Source organism: Erithacus rubecula (assembly GCF_903797595.1).
Source record: "Erithacus rubecula genome assembly, chromosome: 21".
NCBI classification, from domain to species: Eukaryota; Metazoa; Chordata; class Aves; order Passeriformes; family Muscicapidae; genus Erithacus; species Erithacus rubecula.
In genome coordinates this window covers 1,786,146-1,802,975 of record NC_136673.1, presented here as the reverse complement: position 1 = coordinate 1,802,975, position 16,830 = coordinate 1,786,146, and the positions used below count along the sequence as shown (strand labels likewise).

At 41.8% G+C, this 16,830-nt stretch overlaps 1 protein-coding gene across 1 annotated transcript in view; it reads right to left on the bottom strand.

Moving 5' to 3' along the window:
• Nucleotides 1-1,433: 1,433 nt before the first annotated feature.
• TTLL11 (tubulin tyrosine ligase like 11) overlaps nucleotides 1,434-16,830 on the bottom strand; it is a 34,275-nt gene continuing 18,878 nt past the window's right edge. The window contains exons 7-9 of the mRNA XM_079324497.1: nucleotides 7,122-7,346; nucleotides 4,688-4,803; nucleotides 1,434-2,874 (exon numbers count right to left, since the gene is read on the bottom strand). Of these exons, the coding sequence (XP_079180623.1) occupies nucleotides 2,606-2,874; nucleotides 4,688-4,803; nucleotides 7,122-7,346 (610 nt within the window). The 3' untranslated portion in view covers nucleotides 1,434-2,605. The remainder of the gene's footprint in view (nucleotides 2,875-4,687; nucleotides 4,804-7,121; nucleotides 7,347-16,830) is intronic.

Sequence of the window (16,830 nt, the reverse complement as noted above, 5' to 3'; positions counted from 1 at the left end):
CTGAAGAGAATATACACAAAAGTGCTGTTAAAAACCCAACGCCTTTCCTGCATTGTTTCTTTAGCTAGAGAGGTACCTCGGGATTAACAGATTATCAGTGCATTAGCATTCATATCCTGGATAAAGTGTCTCTGGTCATTTGCATGGGCACAGACTAGTAACTTAAAGGCTCTATGAAATTGGATGCTAAATAATATTCAGAGGAAATTGAATTAGACAGGAAGAAAAAGAAATGTGACTGCCATTAAATCTCTAAAGTACATTCCTGGTTTATTCCCTCCCCGAGAATAATATGGCATTCAATTTTCCAATTATATAAATACATGAACACTGGATTACTAGAGGCAGATAATTGAATATTTTGACTATTCTACAAGGGACCCTTCATCTTTGAAGTGGGCGATGAATAGGGCGTGCAGCATCAGCCTGTGGATGCACAAGCTATAAAAACCTCTATTAGATCCAGAGAGTATAAAGGTCCCCCACAGAGGGAGAGATCTTATCAGTGTTCAATATACAATAGTTAATTTATTCCACTGATATCAGGGTAAGTTACACAATTGCAAAACCGGGATATTTTAGGCCACACATTGTAGTGTGCAAGGTGCAAGGGAAGGCATTCACAGTCAGCATTTCAAATCCAACTCCTCTATAACTCTGTCTTTACAGGACATCAATCATGAGATGAGAGGAACTGTAAGCTATTTTCCAGTAACACACTGCCAATCGCAAGACAAATGTCAGATGTCACAAAAGGAGAAGTAACCATTTTTCAACCTGTGAATGTCTTCAAATATATTACAATGAAAGTGTGAAAAAAAAATGACCCTTTCAGCTTCATTTGTTCTGACAGGTGCCAGACTTTGGAGTTCTGCATTTTATCTTCATACTGCAATAATCTTTATGACATTTGAACAAGGCTGAGGGCAGTGGCATTAGTTAGTCTACAATTGTCCTCTTATGTACAATACATAAAATTTCAAAGAGTCTGGCCATTGAACTAAGAAAGATCATCTACTACTATTTTATTTGTGTTACAGAAAAAGATAAGGAGAAGGGATGCCCACATCTGAGATTAACACATGCTGGGGACTAGTTTGGTGTGGGCTCAGCCTGACTCCTGCATTGCATTGCCATGCTGCTATTGCCACTTGGGAAAAACACATGCTGCTGAAAACTGAAATCAGGAAAAAACGCCTACAAACATTCCCTGAAATGAAAACCCACTCAATACTGTGTGTGCATTTAGTCCCTGACATGAAACAGGTGGATTCCCCCTCAGTGACACAGCCACTGGAACATTTTGACACAGAGCTCAGGGAATGTTCTCAACCCAAAGCTCAGTGCTTTGCCATTTCTGATAGCATGGAGGAGACAAAAACATAAGCCAAGGCATTAACACTGAAGAGTAGAACAAAGGAGGAAAATCAAGCTCAGATGTAGCCATTCATTATTGTCAAAAACTGCAGACCACAAAGAATTTCACTCAACACCCCTGAAGTTCCAAGTAATTCCTGTCCTTCCAGCCACTCTCATGTTCTGCTCAGCCCCACAAGAAGAGTGTGATCATGGAAGTCATGGTTCATTCCCTGAAAAATAACACCCCTCTGTACTACTCCAGCAGTACAGCCCAGTTTTGACACAACATCCTCAGATCTAATCCATGCAGTTACACTATTATTTAAGGGAAAAACAAAGAATATGTGCAAAGACAATAAAGATCTGCTCTAGATGTTACTGCAGGTCCCAAAAGGACCTGTAAAAGACAAAAAATAAGCAAATCTAGAACACAGTTAGTTTAGGCTAAAGTCAGTGAGAGGGTTGGTTCCACTGGAATTTAAGTGACCTCTTAGGCCTTTGAATAGCTTTCTGCAGAGGCAGTGCTGAATCCCTGAAGATAAAACCACCACTTGATTCACCAAATTTTACTCAAGAAAGTAAATCTTTTTCTGTGAATAAGTGTGAGCTTATTGGTTCTGTGGAAGCAAAAGGATAAAGAGTTTTAGTTCTTTAAAAAACTAACAGTACTTGTCATGGCAAGACGTGTACAAAGAAGTAGAAGCCAAAATATCATTTGAGTGTTTTAAGACTGACTTTAAAAAATAAGTACATAGACATTGACCAAATCTGTATTGATTCCAGCATGTACAGTCCAAGCCATGGAAAGAAAAGAGTCAAGGCCTGAAGTCTGACCACAAGTGTAATTGCAGATTTCAGTTTTCCAGTCTGGTATTTGTGACTGCAGTTCCTTCCTTGGTTTCTGTGACATGTCCTGTGCACACAAAGCAATGTAATTCCTGAGACACGAGCGTGCCTCAGCCAGTGCAGCAAATCCCACGGTGCTGGTTATCACCCCTGTGCTTTGGTCCTTCTCTTTCACACACTCAGGATGAATGCACAGTTTGTCATGGGATGTGCACCGTAAATCCCACAGAGAGGCGAAGAAATAGTCATTGCCAGGGTCATTATTTGACAACACGAGGTTGCAGTAGACTTTTTGTAAAGCATAAATAAAAAATACAGCTGAAATAAATAGTAGTCACGGTGAAACGAAGGGCTTCCAGCGGCAGTGTGTCCCGCAGCAGCGCCCGCAGCTGGCCGGGCATTAACTGCCGGTGGTGTCCCGGCACACGAGCGCGCTCAGCCGCGCCGGTTTCTGCAGCGGGAACACCGGGCGGCGGCGGGGCCGGGCGGCGGCGGGCGCGGGGCGCTCGCCCAGCGCGCAGCCCCAGAGCAGCCGCTGGCCCTGCAGCGCGGCCAGGCGGCACTCGCACTGCTCGATCAGCAGCGCCACCTGCTCGTGCAGCGGCCGCGACTTGTACTTCTTCTGGGCCAGGCAGAAGAAGGCTTCCACAAAGGCTTGCAGACACATTCCTGCAAGGAAAAGGTGCTCACAGGACACTGGCATATTCCTTAGGGACAATGCCATCTCCTGTTGCTTGTGGCAGCGAGGCCAAATGTGTGTGTGATGGGTGTGAACACAAACAATGGTGTCAGTTCACACCTTTTCGTTTAAATGGCATCCATCTGGAATGCTCAGAAAGCAAAGAGATTTTCTGTCCTTCAAAGAGCAAAAGCCAAGGTTTTATTTGTGCCACGCTCACTGGGTGTTTCAGGGCAGGGTTACAGATGGGTGACATTCTCTATCAGTGAGGCAGCTTCTGGCTTTGCAGACCTCAGCCTGGAAACCAGAGGCAAAGTGGTACAGCAAGAACCCATTTTAGGGTATTAGACCATTAAATTGATGTAGTATTAACCTTGATTTCTGCTGCCAAAATTAAGTTGAAACCAAATTAGACACAGTAACATACTGAGCATCAAGGAAAACAATTCAGCTGGAGAGAAAAACAAGTTTATGTTGGCAGCTGAATGGGTCTTTTCAAAGCTTTAGAGATGGATCTGACCCACAAGTTCACACCAATGTATTGTTTCAGTCTGCAGCACTATGAAGGTAACCCCATTGCCAAGTATCACCTTAGCAAGATGTGAGTTTATTTGAAGCACTACTTCCCTCCTGCACAGCCTGTACCAGGTACAAACCCTTTAGAAGGTGAAGAGGCCATTTTTTCAGTCATACCCACAAAAGTTATTTCAACTGAATGAAAAACAAACAGCTGAAGAGTGCAGTGCCAAAAAATGTCTCTGTGTGGGAAGAGGCAGAGCAGTTGTATTATAGCAAAGAGAAGCCCCATGCTGCAGGGAACACTTCAGCTGCTGTTCCATCACTAACAGCACATTCCCAGAGCCAAAGGGAAGAGGAGCTGAGTATTAACACTAATTATTGTATTTAAAACCTTGAAGTAATACCTACTCAAATTCTTAATTAAGAAGCCAGACCCCAATTGGTTGTGTAGAATGCCACAAGCTCTCCCAGTTTGAACATACACTTAAGAAGATTATTTAAGGACGAGCTATTGAAAGGTTTGGGGTTTTTAACTGTGTTGGCTTATTGATGCAGTAGGAAAGGCACCTTTTCAAAATATGACAATTACATTCTAAAGTATAATTTCTCTCAACCAAGGCTGCAGCTGGGGTCGTTTACGATCTTGGCTGTAAAACAGCTTGCAAAGGAATTGTTGAGTTATCTGAAAGCAGCAGCTGCCAGCTCAGTAAATTGTTTTATCAGTCACGGTGAGCTGCAGGCAGGGAAAGCACCTCTGGTAGCAGACACACACACTTTCTCCCCAGAAGTGACACTCATGTGAAACACATTATGAAAAAAGTTAGAAGCTGTTTTAGAGCAACAGAATCATGCTTGTCTTGGTTACAGCTGGGAGTGGGCCAAACATAAAGCCAGCAGAAATAGTGGATAGTTTAACACCTAAAAAGCATCTGGTTCACTGACACCATACACATATCTCCTAATTTTTGAAAGCCTGAATACTCAGTTGCATGTCTCTTATTTTTCCTGGTGAAATTCTACCAGCTAACCACTAAGTAATTTATACCCACCCTGAAAAGCTAAATGCAAATACTCAAATTTTATATACTTGTGGAACTGAGGTGACCTGCACCTACCTAAAGAGTAACTGCCACAGCACTAACCAGGAGAATTGATTTGTATGTGCATGCCTCAGGTGTACATGGCTCCTTCCCATTTCTATCAAATATTTGAGGTGTACCTGAGCAACTCAAAATGAAAAAAAATAACCCCAAAAGTCAGATTTCATAGTTTTTGAATACAAACCTGGGTTACCAGATTCCTTGTGGTCAATGCCCATGCTGTTCCACCTCCTTGTGATATCAATATAGAGGATATCTACAGCAGCCATTGAAAAATTGCTGTTACTCAGTTTGCAGTTTCTGTTAAAAAGAAACAAAGAAGAGATTCTCGTTACATCCAAACTCCCAAGTTAGGAAAAATTCTGCAAGGGCAACTTGCAGGAGAAAAGTTTACCCATGTCATGTGTACAGACCCATTGTAATGTGCTCACTCTAATAAATCACACACAGCAGAGAGCAAACAAACCTGCATTCATTAAGTGCTCCTATCTGAATAGAACAGGCCCAAACCCAGAATATTTCAATTAAAAATATGACCTGACTGTTACACAGAGCTTTCTCCCAGGGTATTTCCAGTACTCTAAGGCTGTAAGAGAATGGAATTAATTGGTACAGAGCAAAATCCACCACAAATCTGCACAGACTATCTGCATGAGGCAGAGTTTGCACAGAGAAATACCCTTTTATTTGTCTGACTGATCCTGTTTGGAAAGGGCTGGAGGAAGCTTTCAGGCACAGCCTGGTTTCTCTGTGCCTGAACACCAGCAGGATTTACCCTGGTGCACTGAACCCTACAGGGAAAGCAGCTCTGGATGTGGGGATGTGGAGCTGGGATTGGTGTGCAGTGTTGATGATGGATGGGAACAGGCCCTGTGTCCAGGATTTCCAGATGTCTGGCAGCCTGGCTGCCACCACTGCATGTGCCAAAGAGCTGGCCAAAAAATGTCACCAGAAAAGAAACAAAAAAACCCCAAAATCCACTCCAAATTTGGGTAATTGAAGCAAATCTCACTCTTTAGTAACCTCAACAGAGCTCCCTTAAAGTAAGAGCAAAGCCTCACCTAGATAGCCCAGAAATTCCCAGGCAGCATCCAAGCAAGGACTAGAGACACAGTGCTTCCCTTTGAGCTACTATTTTAGAATGAAGAAAACATTAAAGGAAAACAGATTTTGATGAGCCAGAATTTGGGTGGACAGTCTTGGCAAGCACATGCCCACACATGAAATCTCACTCGTGTACCATTTTATTCCTGAAAAATGATACCACACACAGAAACCTGACCTTCCTTCTGAAATGAACAGCAGTGACAGCTCCTCAAAAAAGGGCCTTATAGCTGGTATAGATGCTCTGGGAGAAAATAAACAAAAATATCTGCCACTATAAAAAAGTTTAATTTAACATGCATTAAGAAACTGCAAATGCTATTTCATTGAGATATGGCAATTTATCTGAATATTCTTGAAAGAAAATGTTGGCATTTATTCTGTGCTCCTCTGACAAGTGCCAAAATAAGGCTGGATTAAACTACAAAAAATACAGAACTGGATGCAATCCTGTGCTGGTCTGTGGATAGAGCAGATGCCTTCAAACATTTTCTATATATTGTAATTTGGATAAACCAAGTCATTTTATATTCATTCCTGAATGCTAAATGCATCTGCATAGAAACAGGATCTGTGTTTTAAGAGTACATCTGCTGCTGCTGCTCATTTCTTTTGTCATAGTCAATGAAAGACAGAAAATGAGGTATTTGTACCATGACTAGAACAGATATAGCCATAAAAAACAATGGGAAAAAAAACCCCTCCTAAATAAAAAGTATGTGAAAAAATAAATTGAGTTCCTTGACATTGCAAGGTGCAATTTCACAATGCAAATCCTGCCTGCACGGTGCATCAGGAACTGGCATTTGGGAATCCTCCCTGCAGCCTGGGGCAGTGGCACTGCCCCCACAGCTGACAGAATCACATCAAGTGACCCAATTTCAGCTGTCACTTCCCCACAATGATATTTCCACCCTTTACTGGGAACGTGACATGTTGGTGAAGATGGCAAATCGTATCTGCTGTCAAATAAAGACCCAACTTCCTCCCAGACACAACTCATGGATTGTCCTGGAGCTTGGAATGATGGAAATGGATCTGTTTTATCACAGAACAGGGGTTGCAGGCTGGAAGGCGTCACAAAGCCTGCAAGCTGAGGGTGTGTGTGGATGATACAACTGTTCCTGAAAAGGGCCCTTGGGATTTCATACCCTGAGACAATGAAACTTTTCATGAGAAATGTTCTCCTCATACTGAAACCCCTGTTATCATTTAGGATTTCTACTGGTCTTTTCTCACCTAGAATCTCAAAGTAATTGGATACTTCTCAATTTATAATTTTACTGGTTAGAATCCCAATCTCCCTAAAACTTATAAAAACCCCTGGCTGTGCTATGTACCCGGATTTTGTTAGTAGAACCCTTCAAAGAAATAAAGCTTCCTTCAGAACCTCTACAGCAGCTCCCCAAGTGTCATTCCTGGCAGCAGAGAAGCTGAATCCTGCCTCGGGGGCGCCCGGAGCTGTCGGGACTGCAGCTGCGGGAAGCTGCAGGTGCAGCTTGGAGCCAACTGACCTTATGAAGGTGCGGAACCCCGTGGGGCCCAGCTTGGTGGTGCCTTTGACGCCGAGGAAGCGGATGAAGAGCGCGGCCACCCTGTCCACGAGGCGCAGGTAGCTGAACTGCTTGGCGTACTTGGGGAACACCTGCTTGAGGCACAGCGAGGGCAGCGCCGCCTCCGCGCCGGCCGCAGCGCCCGGCAGCTCCTCCCCGGGCCCCGGCCGCTCCCAGCCCGGGCACCTGCGGAGCACAAGCACGGACAGAGCTCAGAGCTCAGAGCTCGGGCAGCTGTGGAACACAAGCACGGACAGAGCTCAGAGCTCAGAGCTCCCAGCCCGGGCACCTGCAGAACACAAGCACGGACAGAGCTCGGAGCCCTGGCACCTGCGGAACACAAGCACAGACAGAGCTCAGAGCTCGGGCACCTGCGGAACACAAGCACGGACAGAGCTCAGAGCTCAGAGCTCGGGCAGCTGCGGAACACAAGCACGGACAGAGCTCAGAGCTCAGAGCTCGGGCAGCTGCGGAACACAAGCACGGACAGAGCTCAGCGCTCGGAGCTCAGGCACCTGCGGAACACAAGCACGGACAGAGCTCAGAGCCCTGGCACCTGCGGAACACAAGCACGGACAGAGCTCAGAGCTCAGAGCTCGGGCAGCTGCGGAACACAAGCACGGACAGAGCTCAGCGCTCGGAGCTCAGGCACCTGCGGAACACAAGCACGGACAGAGCTCAGCGCTCGGAGCTCAGGCACCTGCGGAACACAAGCACGGACAGAGCTCAGCGCTCGGAGCTCGGGCAGCTGTGGAACACAAGCACAGACAGAGCTCAGAGCTCGGGCACCTGCAGCACACAAGCACGGACAGTGCTCAGAGCTCAGCCCCGCCACGGGGACTCCTCTGGTACAAATGGCAAACAGAATTGTAAATAGACAGAGCGACGCAGCGCTGGGGATACACGGGGGTCGCTGCCCACTCCTCGCTCCACCCAACCTTCGTTTGCAGCTCCTTTTCTCATAGGAATCAATTTTTTTTTGTTGTCATAATTTTGGCAGGTAAGCAGTGGTGGTCAAAAAACACCCGTGGGATCTCTGGGTGACGTGAAATCCGCAGACAATTTGTCAAGTCTCATAAATAACCATCCAGTCTTGTTAAATAAGGAATGGCAGAAGTTGGGAAGTCTGGTCATAGCATATAGGTAGCAATTGATTACACAAAGGCAGGAAATCTGATTTTGCAAAATCTTTCAGGCTGTGGGAAAGCCTTGTTGTACAAACTGGGATCAAATACAATTTACTTAGAAAACACAATATTCATAACAGGGATTTAAACAGAATGGTTTTAATCATATATTTCCTTTTATCTAGGTCCATGTCTTATCTAAGTATTCTGGTTTATACAAACTCCAAAGCTCTACCACCTCGAATTTCCTGCCTCTCCTCCTTTCTACAGAGAAAAGTCTTTGAGGTCATGGATAAAACTCAGAACCAGCATACCATTTCAAACTTTTACTGAGAGAACTCTTAAATCCATGCTTCCTATTAGAAAAGTATCCTGAAATTAAAACCAGCAGGTTTTTGTATGCTACTGCATGTCTCATTCCCTTCCACTTACACATTGGGAAAGTCTGTAAAATATTTACATCAGAACAAGAAAATTTAATTTAGTATTTATTGCAAAATGTTGTACTTCCATTCGGTGAAAAAGAAAAAGAAGGGAATATACTTCTTTGCTTTTGCAGGTCAGGACTTTTATACAGTTTAATGATTTGTTTTCATTCTTTAACTCCCCCACAAGATTTCCTTACTTTTCCTTTTTTAAAACACTAGGGCCCAATTAATATGATACAATTTGAATTATAGTGGAAGATATATTTTGCACTTTTAATAAAACTGAGACTTTCCAAAGCAAACTCTGCACAAGGGCTGGCCTGTGTCTGCACTATGAATTGATCCACAGACCTGCCTATTCTGCACACTCACCTTCCCTGATTTACACTGATATATTCAGGGTACAATTCTCCACTGCTACCACAGACACTACCTCAATAACCTCAATAAAAGTTTATTTTCTGACACCTGGGAACCCCTGGACTCCCTGGGGCTGGGGGCAGAACCCACAGTGCAGTTCCCTCCATCAGCTCCTCTCCCATGGGATTTCCAACAGGCCAGAGGAGGAGAAGAAAGCTGAGCCCCACTCTTTAAAACTGCTCATTAGAATTAATTGTTTTGACTGACACAGCTGAGTCAGGCAAATGAATGAAAGGTCAAATATAAGGTAATGCTTCTGTTGCCACACAGAAGAAAGCAAAGCTTCATTTACATACTAATGTCTGACCTCAATACATTAGTTTCTCTAATTCTGCAGCTTATGACAGATCACTCTTTAGAAATGATCAACTGTGGTGCAGCTTTAAAAAAAATTTAAATTTTAATAAAGCTTATGGAAATGACATCTAAGACTACTTATCTTTTATACATGATTACTAATTTATTAATGTTTCCTCCATCTCTGTTTTATTCCTTTCTTTCTGACCAGCCTTAATCTTTATGCAAATACAAGTTGCTAAGGGACAAACAAATTTGCAACTACTAATTAAAGGTTTCAAAATTTGCAGCATTTTGTACACTTGTATATAAAATTTAGCTGTCAAATTCAGAGTAAAATGGGGCAAGAATCACAACATTAATATTTCTAAGAATGCATACTTGAGGTATTTTACATTTAGGGCATTGCTAGAAGTATAAATTAAGCAATTTCAGTATCAGCTTACAACTGCTTACCTAATAAAAGAAAATATTATGTTCTGGATTCTGAAGCTATAATTATTCCCTCAGCTGAGCCTCTATTCTCCAAGCAAGGACTATGTTAACATAGTTAAAAGCAGAGAATATTTTGCATGATAAATCTATCTATCCACCCATTTATCACCACAGAATATGGACCTCCCAAAGAACAGGTAAGTGTTTGTACCTGGAGCACGTAGGAAGGAAATTTATTTGTGTGCTCATTCACAGAAATAAATCATTTAGGAAACTAAGGCCAAGCCAGAGCAGTGTCTCTGCATTATCAACCATTCATGAATTTGCTTTTATGAACTAATCCCATTACTTTTATTAACACAGAGACTTCCAGCACTCCCAGGATGTCATAGCAAGCAGTTTCATGGTTTGCCTGGATGTTGTGTCAGTAATCAGCTTTTGTTTTGTTCTGGCCAATCTGAGTGTCATTTGAAGAAAATGAATATTCATCCCCTCTTCAGCCTCTGGCAAAGTGAAAAAACATTAATAGCACAAGAATTTCCACCTTTCAAAATAATAATATAGTTGCACAAAAATAGAAGTATTAAAAGAACGTTAAAACCCGAAGAGTAAGAGATTTTTGACGTTATGTTGGAAAAATTATGGCTGTTACATGGAGTTTATTCAACACTTTGGAGAATGCTTTGAGGCAGGCAAAGCAGCCCCAGTAAAGAGTCCATATTTCAAAGAGCAGAATCAATCAGATTAAACATAAGGATTGATAATCACCACAGTGTTGGCAGACAACGAACTTCTGATCACACCAAATCCATTTTGAAAACACAGCAGCTGTCCTGTCTCTGGGAAGCAGAAAATGCTGAAAGCAGAATTTCCATCTCTCTCTGAGAGAAAAAAAAACTCTGTATCTTAGCTAAAGAAATAAACTGGGTAAGTCACCAATAAACTTCTCCTGCAGCTTCCAGGCCTGACAGGGTGTCCCTGTGGAAGGTGAGAGACGTGGAGCACACTGCTTGTTCTGGGGAGTTGGTGAGCACATTTTAGGTGAATCCATGGGTAAAATGTACTCCACAGCTTTGCCATTTGCTTAATAACACCACAATAATTTATTAGCCAGTTGGCAAAGTGCAGCCCAAGCCCCTGCAGGCTGTCAGCACCATCACAGCAGCTCCCACCCGTGCCGGGCTCTGCTCCTGCCCCTCGAGTGCTGCTGCTTTGCCACAGCCATCAGTCCCCTTCCTGAGAAGGATGGTTCACTGCCTCTCCAGATTGATGGATTTATTATAAAAATAAACACTTCTCATTAAAGATTAAATAGCTTTTGGCAGGAAACAGAAGACTGCAAAGTTTGCTGCCTTCACACAGTGTTAATGAGTGTTTCCAAGATGTAGAAACTTGGCGTGGATCCTGCTCTGCTCCACACCAGGGACACAAAGCCATGGATGAGAACATTACTGACATTTTCATTTCATATGCAGAGAAGTCTAGAGTTGTAGTTTGCTTTCTACAGCCCTTCCTAATTCATAGTTTAAATAATTAAAGGAGAAATGTATCTGAGGAGTCTCAGGTGCTGAAAACACCCAGCTATTTCCTAATTATTAATTGAGATTCTTTACTTCCAACTTCCTCCTCGTAAGAATAATGGTGGTATCATTCTGTATTCACTACAAATTTATTACTCAGTGTAACACAAGCAGTGAATGCTTATGTTATTACCTGTCAGCTATGAGTGCAGCAGAAAATATGGCATTACTGTAATGAAATAATGGATAAGCAATGCAAATTCTGCATCCAAACACTTTGTTCCACTGTAGCAAAAATTATTACAGAACAAAGATCATTAAATATAGTCCCCAATATTTTTTTTTCTGTGGAGGTAGCTGTTATTATTCCTAGTAGATTTATTTGTGTTCACTATTTGCTTTCAAGGTACTTATGTGCCTCATTATTTCTCCAGAGTTTCTTTTGTTTCTTTAGAAAAGTGTGCCTGACAAATAATAATGCAGGATAGTGCACAGGCAAACCAGCTGTAAAACCTGGGAATACACTGAAATTAGACCACCAAGTGTCTTACAGTAGAACAGGGTCAAAAAAAAAGAAAAAAAACCCCAGGATATTTCTTCCCATGTGGAAATTATTCTTAGAAAGCAGTTGTGCTTGTGCTGGGACAGAAAAGGAGCTTTACCTTGTCATCCAAGGGAGCTGAAAGCAGCAGTGCAATTGCATTTGATCAGCCTTAATCCTCCTATTAAAGCAGGTGAATTCTCATACACAAAATAACTCTCCTGATGATTACACTGCTATTAAGTCATGTGACTTCATGCTTTCATTTTATGGCAACTGGGTGCTAGGGAGTTTTATTGCTTTCTCAGTGTTTCAGAGACTAGAGACCAATTATTACTTAAAAATAAGCCAATCACCTCTCTTGCTGAAAGATGACTTGCAGCAGAAGTTAAATTATAGAGAACATCACTGCCCCCAATACATTAATTTCTGTCACTCTGTCACTGTAAAAATTTACAGCAGATATAATCTCTTTGAAGGGGGATCAAGTCATAGAAAGTACGAGCCTAGTTTTAAATAGAATTTTAATTTTAATGAAAGCTTCAGGGAATGATGTTTATGCTGCTTATCTTTCATACCTGGTGATTAAGTTAATTTATACTTAATGGAAGAGGATATTTCTAATCCCCAGACAGGCTCAACATCTGTCTGTGAGGATGTTTTTGGAAGCCTTAAGCTGCTTGTGATTGATGTAATAAAACCAGGATTCTGCAGAACTGACACCTGAAGGATATCTGTAAGAGGGAAAATGTTATTTTTCTGCTCAATGCCTCTGCTTAAGTCAAACCAGAATCCAAGCACTTAATATTGCTGTCCCTTAAAAGCCTGGTTTGCACTCCCTCACTATTATTTGCATGTGAACAGGGCAATAAGCAAACAGTTCTCAAATGTTTATGATCCAATATTCACTCATTATGTGCAGTGCTTGAGACATGCAACTTTCTGATGGCCTGAAGCTAATGTGAATAATAAATCTGCTGCAAAAAAACCTGTGAAACAGTCACCATTTTTCCTTCAGTTCTCATTCCATGTCTATTTAAAACCAAATATTAGCAAAAAATAAATGCTTGTATCTATCACATAATTATAACAGGAAAAAAAAAAGTTTTGAAATGTAAATATCTTGTCAGAAAAAGATACAATTTTCAACTTCATCTCAAGAAATCACAGTACTGCCAAAGAAAAAAAAAAAGTAGGTATTTCCAGCTGTCATTTATATCCATGTTATTTTAAATTCTAATTCTTACAAGGCACCTGCACGGGTGTTCAGGGATATAATCCACGTGTGCACATTCATTTATTCCATTTCTATGACAAGCCTGTGATGTGGCCCAGGCCCCACTCCAAGCAGGGATTTGTTTCCTTCCTCAGTGAGGTGATGCACCTCAGCCTGCCCTTGGCTCATTGATTGGTTCTAACATCTCCCAGGCTGCATCAAATCTGATTTTCTGAAATCAATTTGGTCATGGGCTGTGCCATTCCTGAGAGAACACAAAGTACCTGCCACGACTCAGGAGTCACATAAGGAACTGGAGATGGAACTGGAGACCAAGACAAAACATCCAAGGCTCCCCCCAGGTAATTTATGCAGAATTATCACAGCTGGTTGTAGTTTTAGTTACACAGAGATTGTAAAGATGCCAAGGAGACAGGTAAGAAATAAGACATTTTTACACATTTATATATACACAGCCCTTCTGTACATCCAGACAGAAATACACACAATGTCACTACAATTTCTGTTTGCAGTACATACCTGTACACTCATGCTATGAAAACTATCTGGTGGGAAGCAATTCAGTATAAGAGAGATTACAGAAAATTAGAAGTTATTGGAGTTTACATTACAGAGCAACTGGGAAATTGATTTAAAGGCAGAGTTGCTTCTGTGCAGCACAAACACTCAAGAAGGTAAAAGGGAAATAATGTCAAATTAAATATACATATATCCTTCATTTTAGACAAGGCAATTAAGCTAATATTCTGAAAATCAAATTTCATTCAAGAAGCATTTAACTGCAGATTAGTAATGGAAATTGTGCATACACAAAAGCCAGGAAAAAACTCTAGTCAAGAGTGCAGCTGAATCACAGCTCCTGCAGTAAGATACCACCCAAAAACTAGATTATTTTAGCAAGCTACAGGCTACCTAGAGGTGAAGATGATTTTGCTGATAGCAGAAACTCAGCTCAAATGATTAACATATTGAAGTGTCAGGAAAAAACACTTTGCACTCAAACCTAACTATTAATGTCCTTCACTGTATGAACACAGAAATTCAGTGAATCCCCTGGACAGGGAAGGCACACACAGATGTTGCCTTTAAGAGAGGGGTAAAAAGTGGTTTTAACCTCAAATTGCAACAGCTTTCTTCTATTGAAAAAAGGGGAAATTATAGGGGGTGGAATGAGATGAACTTTAAGGTCCCTTCCAGCTGAGTCCACCAAACACTTAAGTAAACACTTCAGTACCTGATGAATAAGGTCAGAATTGCTATTGGTTTCTATCCAATCCATTCCTGACCAGATTTAATCTGAATTTTCACTGCTTTCAGTGAAGCTTCCCCTCAGCAGTGCCTGGATACAGCAAACATCTGCATGCAGCACAGCTCCCAGGGATGCTTTGAAGTCCTGCTGACTTCATGGTTTAAAAAACAAAGCAAAGCAACACAAAGCAGCTTACTTGGTGAGAATTCAGCCAGAGCAGAGCAGAGAGCAGAGCAGCTCCAAGATGCACTTTGGGAAGGAGGCAGAGCTGCTGGGGCAGAGCTGAGGGACACAAACTGCACCACTGAAACCAGGCTCTGCTACCACCAACACTCCCTGACAGCCTCTCATCAAGAACTGAATCCAAAGCTGGATTTAGACCTGCTGCCCCTATGTTCATTTTGATGCCACACAAGAGATGAAGCAGCCACCCCTTTATTCCTGACCTCCCTTCTTGTTGGACAAACCTTGGAGATTACAGCAACTCTTGTAGCTGCACTACAAAAACTCAAGGAAGTGAGATATTTTTCATTTTCTCTGTGTTTTATCACAAAGGTTTTCTTTTTAGGTAGAAATCATTGGAAAAAGGCAAAAAAAACCCTTCTTAATGATCAACTTAAAATGTAATATGATGTGAATATCTAAGAGATGTAATTGCTGCAGCATGTTTGGATACATTCAAATGTTTGGGAAGTTCAGGTTTTATGGAGACATTTCTGATAGGTCACATTCCTCAGTTTATCTCCTTCCTTCCTCTGCTCACGAGAGAGAAAAAAGAAAGGAGATGTCAATAAAAATCTAATTAGATTAGCTGTATCTCAAAACAGTGATTCAAGTCTAATTGGCCAAAGTAGTCTCCATTCCCAATTTGCCAGCACAGACCCAGAGCTGGCTCACCCCAGAGCCAGGGGCACTGCACACACCAATTACTGCTAAAGCACACCACAGGTTGGGCCAATTAATTCCACAGTGCTGAAAATGAAACCTTTTCAAATCCTGCAACCCATATCAGTTCTTGTCCATTAAAATTTCCAAATGAGCTGAGGCTGTCATCAGCTCACTTGCTTAGTACATTGTAAGCACTTCCAGCTGTCCCTCAGTGTGGGGTCATTGCAGGAGATTCAGGATAAGACTGAATTCACTCTGATGTGCAAGTTAAAGCACAGCCTGTCCAGTCAAGATGTGAGTTCTTGGAATACAATGTGTGAGCAAACACAGACCTGCTTGCAAAACTGCACTGTGAATAACAGCACTTTTTGCAGTGCTGAAGGCTAAAATAGGAATAACCATAAATTATTCTGTATCTATGCAAGGGATTTTGTTTTAGCTATTTTTAAAGAAGTATTATTACCCATTATTACCTATTTTTAGTCAATTAAAACATTGTAGATTACATTTCAGATTATAGCCACTTAGAAATTTTAAAATCTATCATTAGACTTAATTATCTTTTCTGTGTTGGAACTTCTGCCATAGCACATTCAAATTATTTGCCAATGTTCTGCACTCAGTATTTTCTTTTCTTGTAGTACAACATAAGTCACTCTTAAAACCAATGTAGAACTTTCTGTCAGTCAAGCACTATCAAATCCTTCCCTTCATGGGGGGACACTTCACACTGTCCTTCACAGAATTTCCAATAGGACCTGTCCTAATCAATAGGAGACAGATCAAATGCTCTTAAGGATGTAGCAGATAAATAATTGGAAAAGCAAGAACAGAGAGCAAGGATCAAGATACCACATCTGCTTCACAAAATGAAGAGAGCCACTGAGGCAAGTTTTTCTTGAGCAGGATGAGAAATAGCAGTAGAAATAAATACTCTCAACTACAGAAAAACCAAGTTAACATTTCAATAATGTGAACTGAAGGAACACTGACAAACATCACATTTAAAAGTCTCCCTCACATGTCTAACTCATCAAAAGCTGCCCAGGCTAATGTAACAGACACAAATTGATAGTGGAGCTGGCAGATTGCCTGATGAAGGACTGAACCAGAAAGCCCTCTAGGAAAGAGAAAGGGGCTAATTCAATGTGCTTCCAAAGGGCTTTGGCAGAATGAGCCTGAATATGAACGCTGGGTCATTTTGACTGATGGAAAAAAGAATTGTGTCAGCCTCCAAAATGAACCAGAGGAGAAAGATCAATCTCAAGAAAGCCACACATATGAGTTTATACAGTCTCAGGCAGAAATAAGGCTTGCAGTGAAGAGGTGGTGCTTGAGAGGCATTTGAAAAGCTGCAAACCTGAGCAGACTCAGGAAAGGGATGCAGGAATCAACCAAAAGCTCCAACAGTCAGCCCAAAAAGTCAATTAGCAAATGGAAACCCAAACACTGATACTTCCATAGCTGGGTTTATTACATGCTTATTTTGATAAGCACTAAACTCACTCCATATAATGCAAAAGGCACT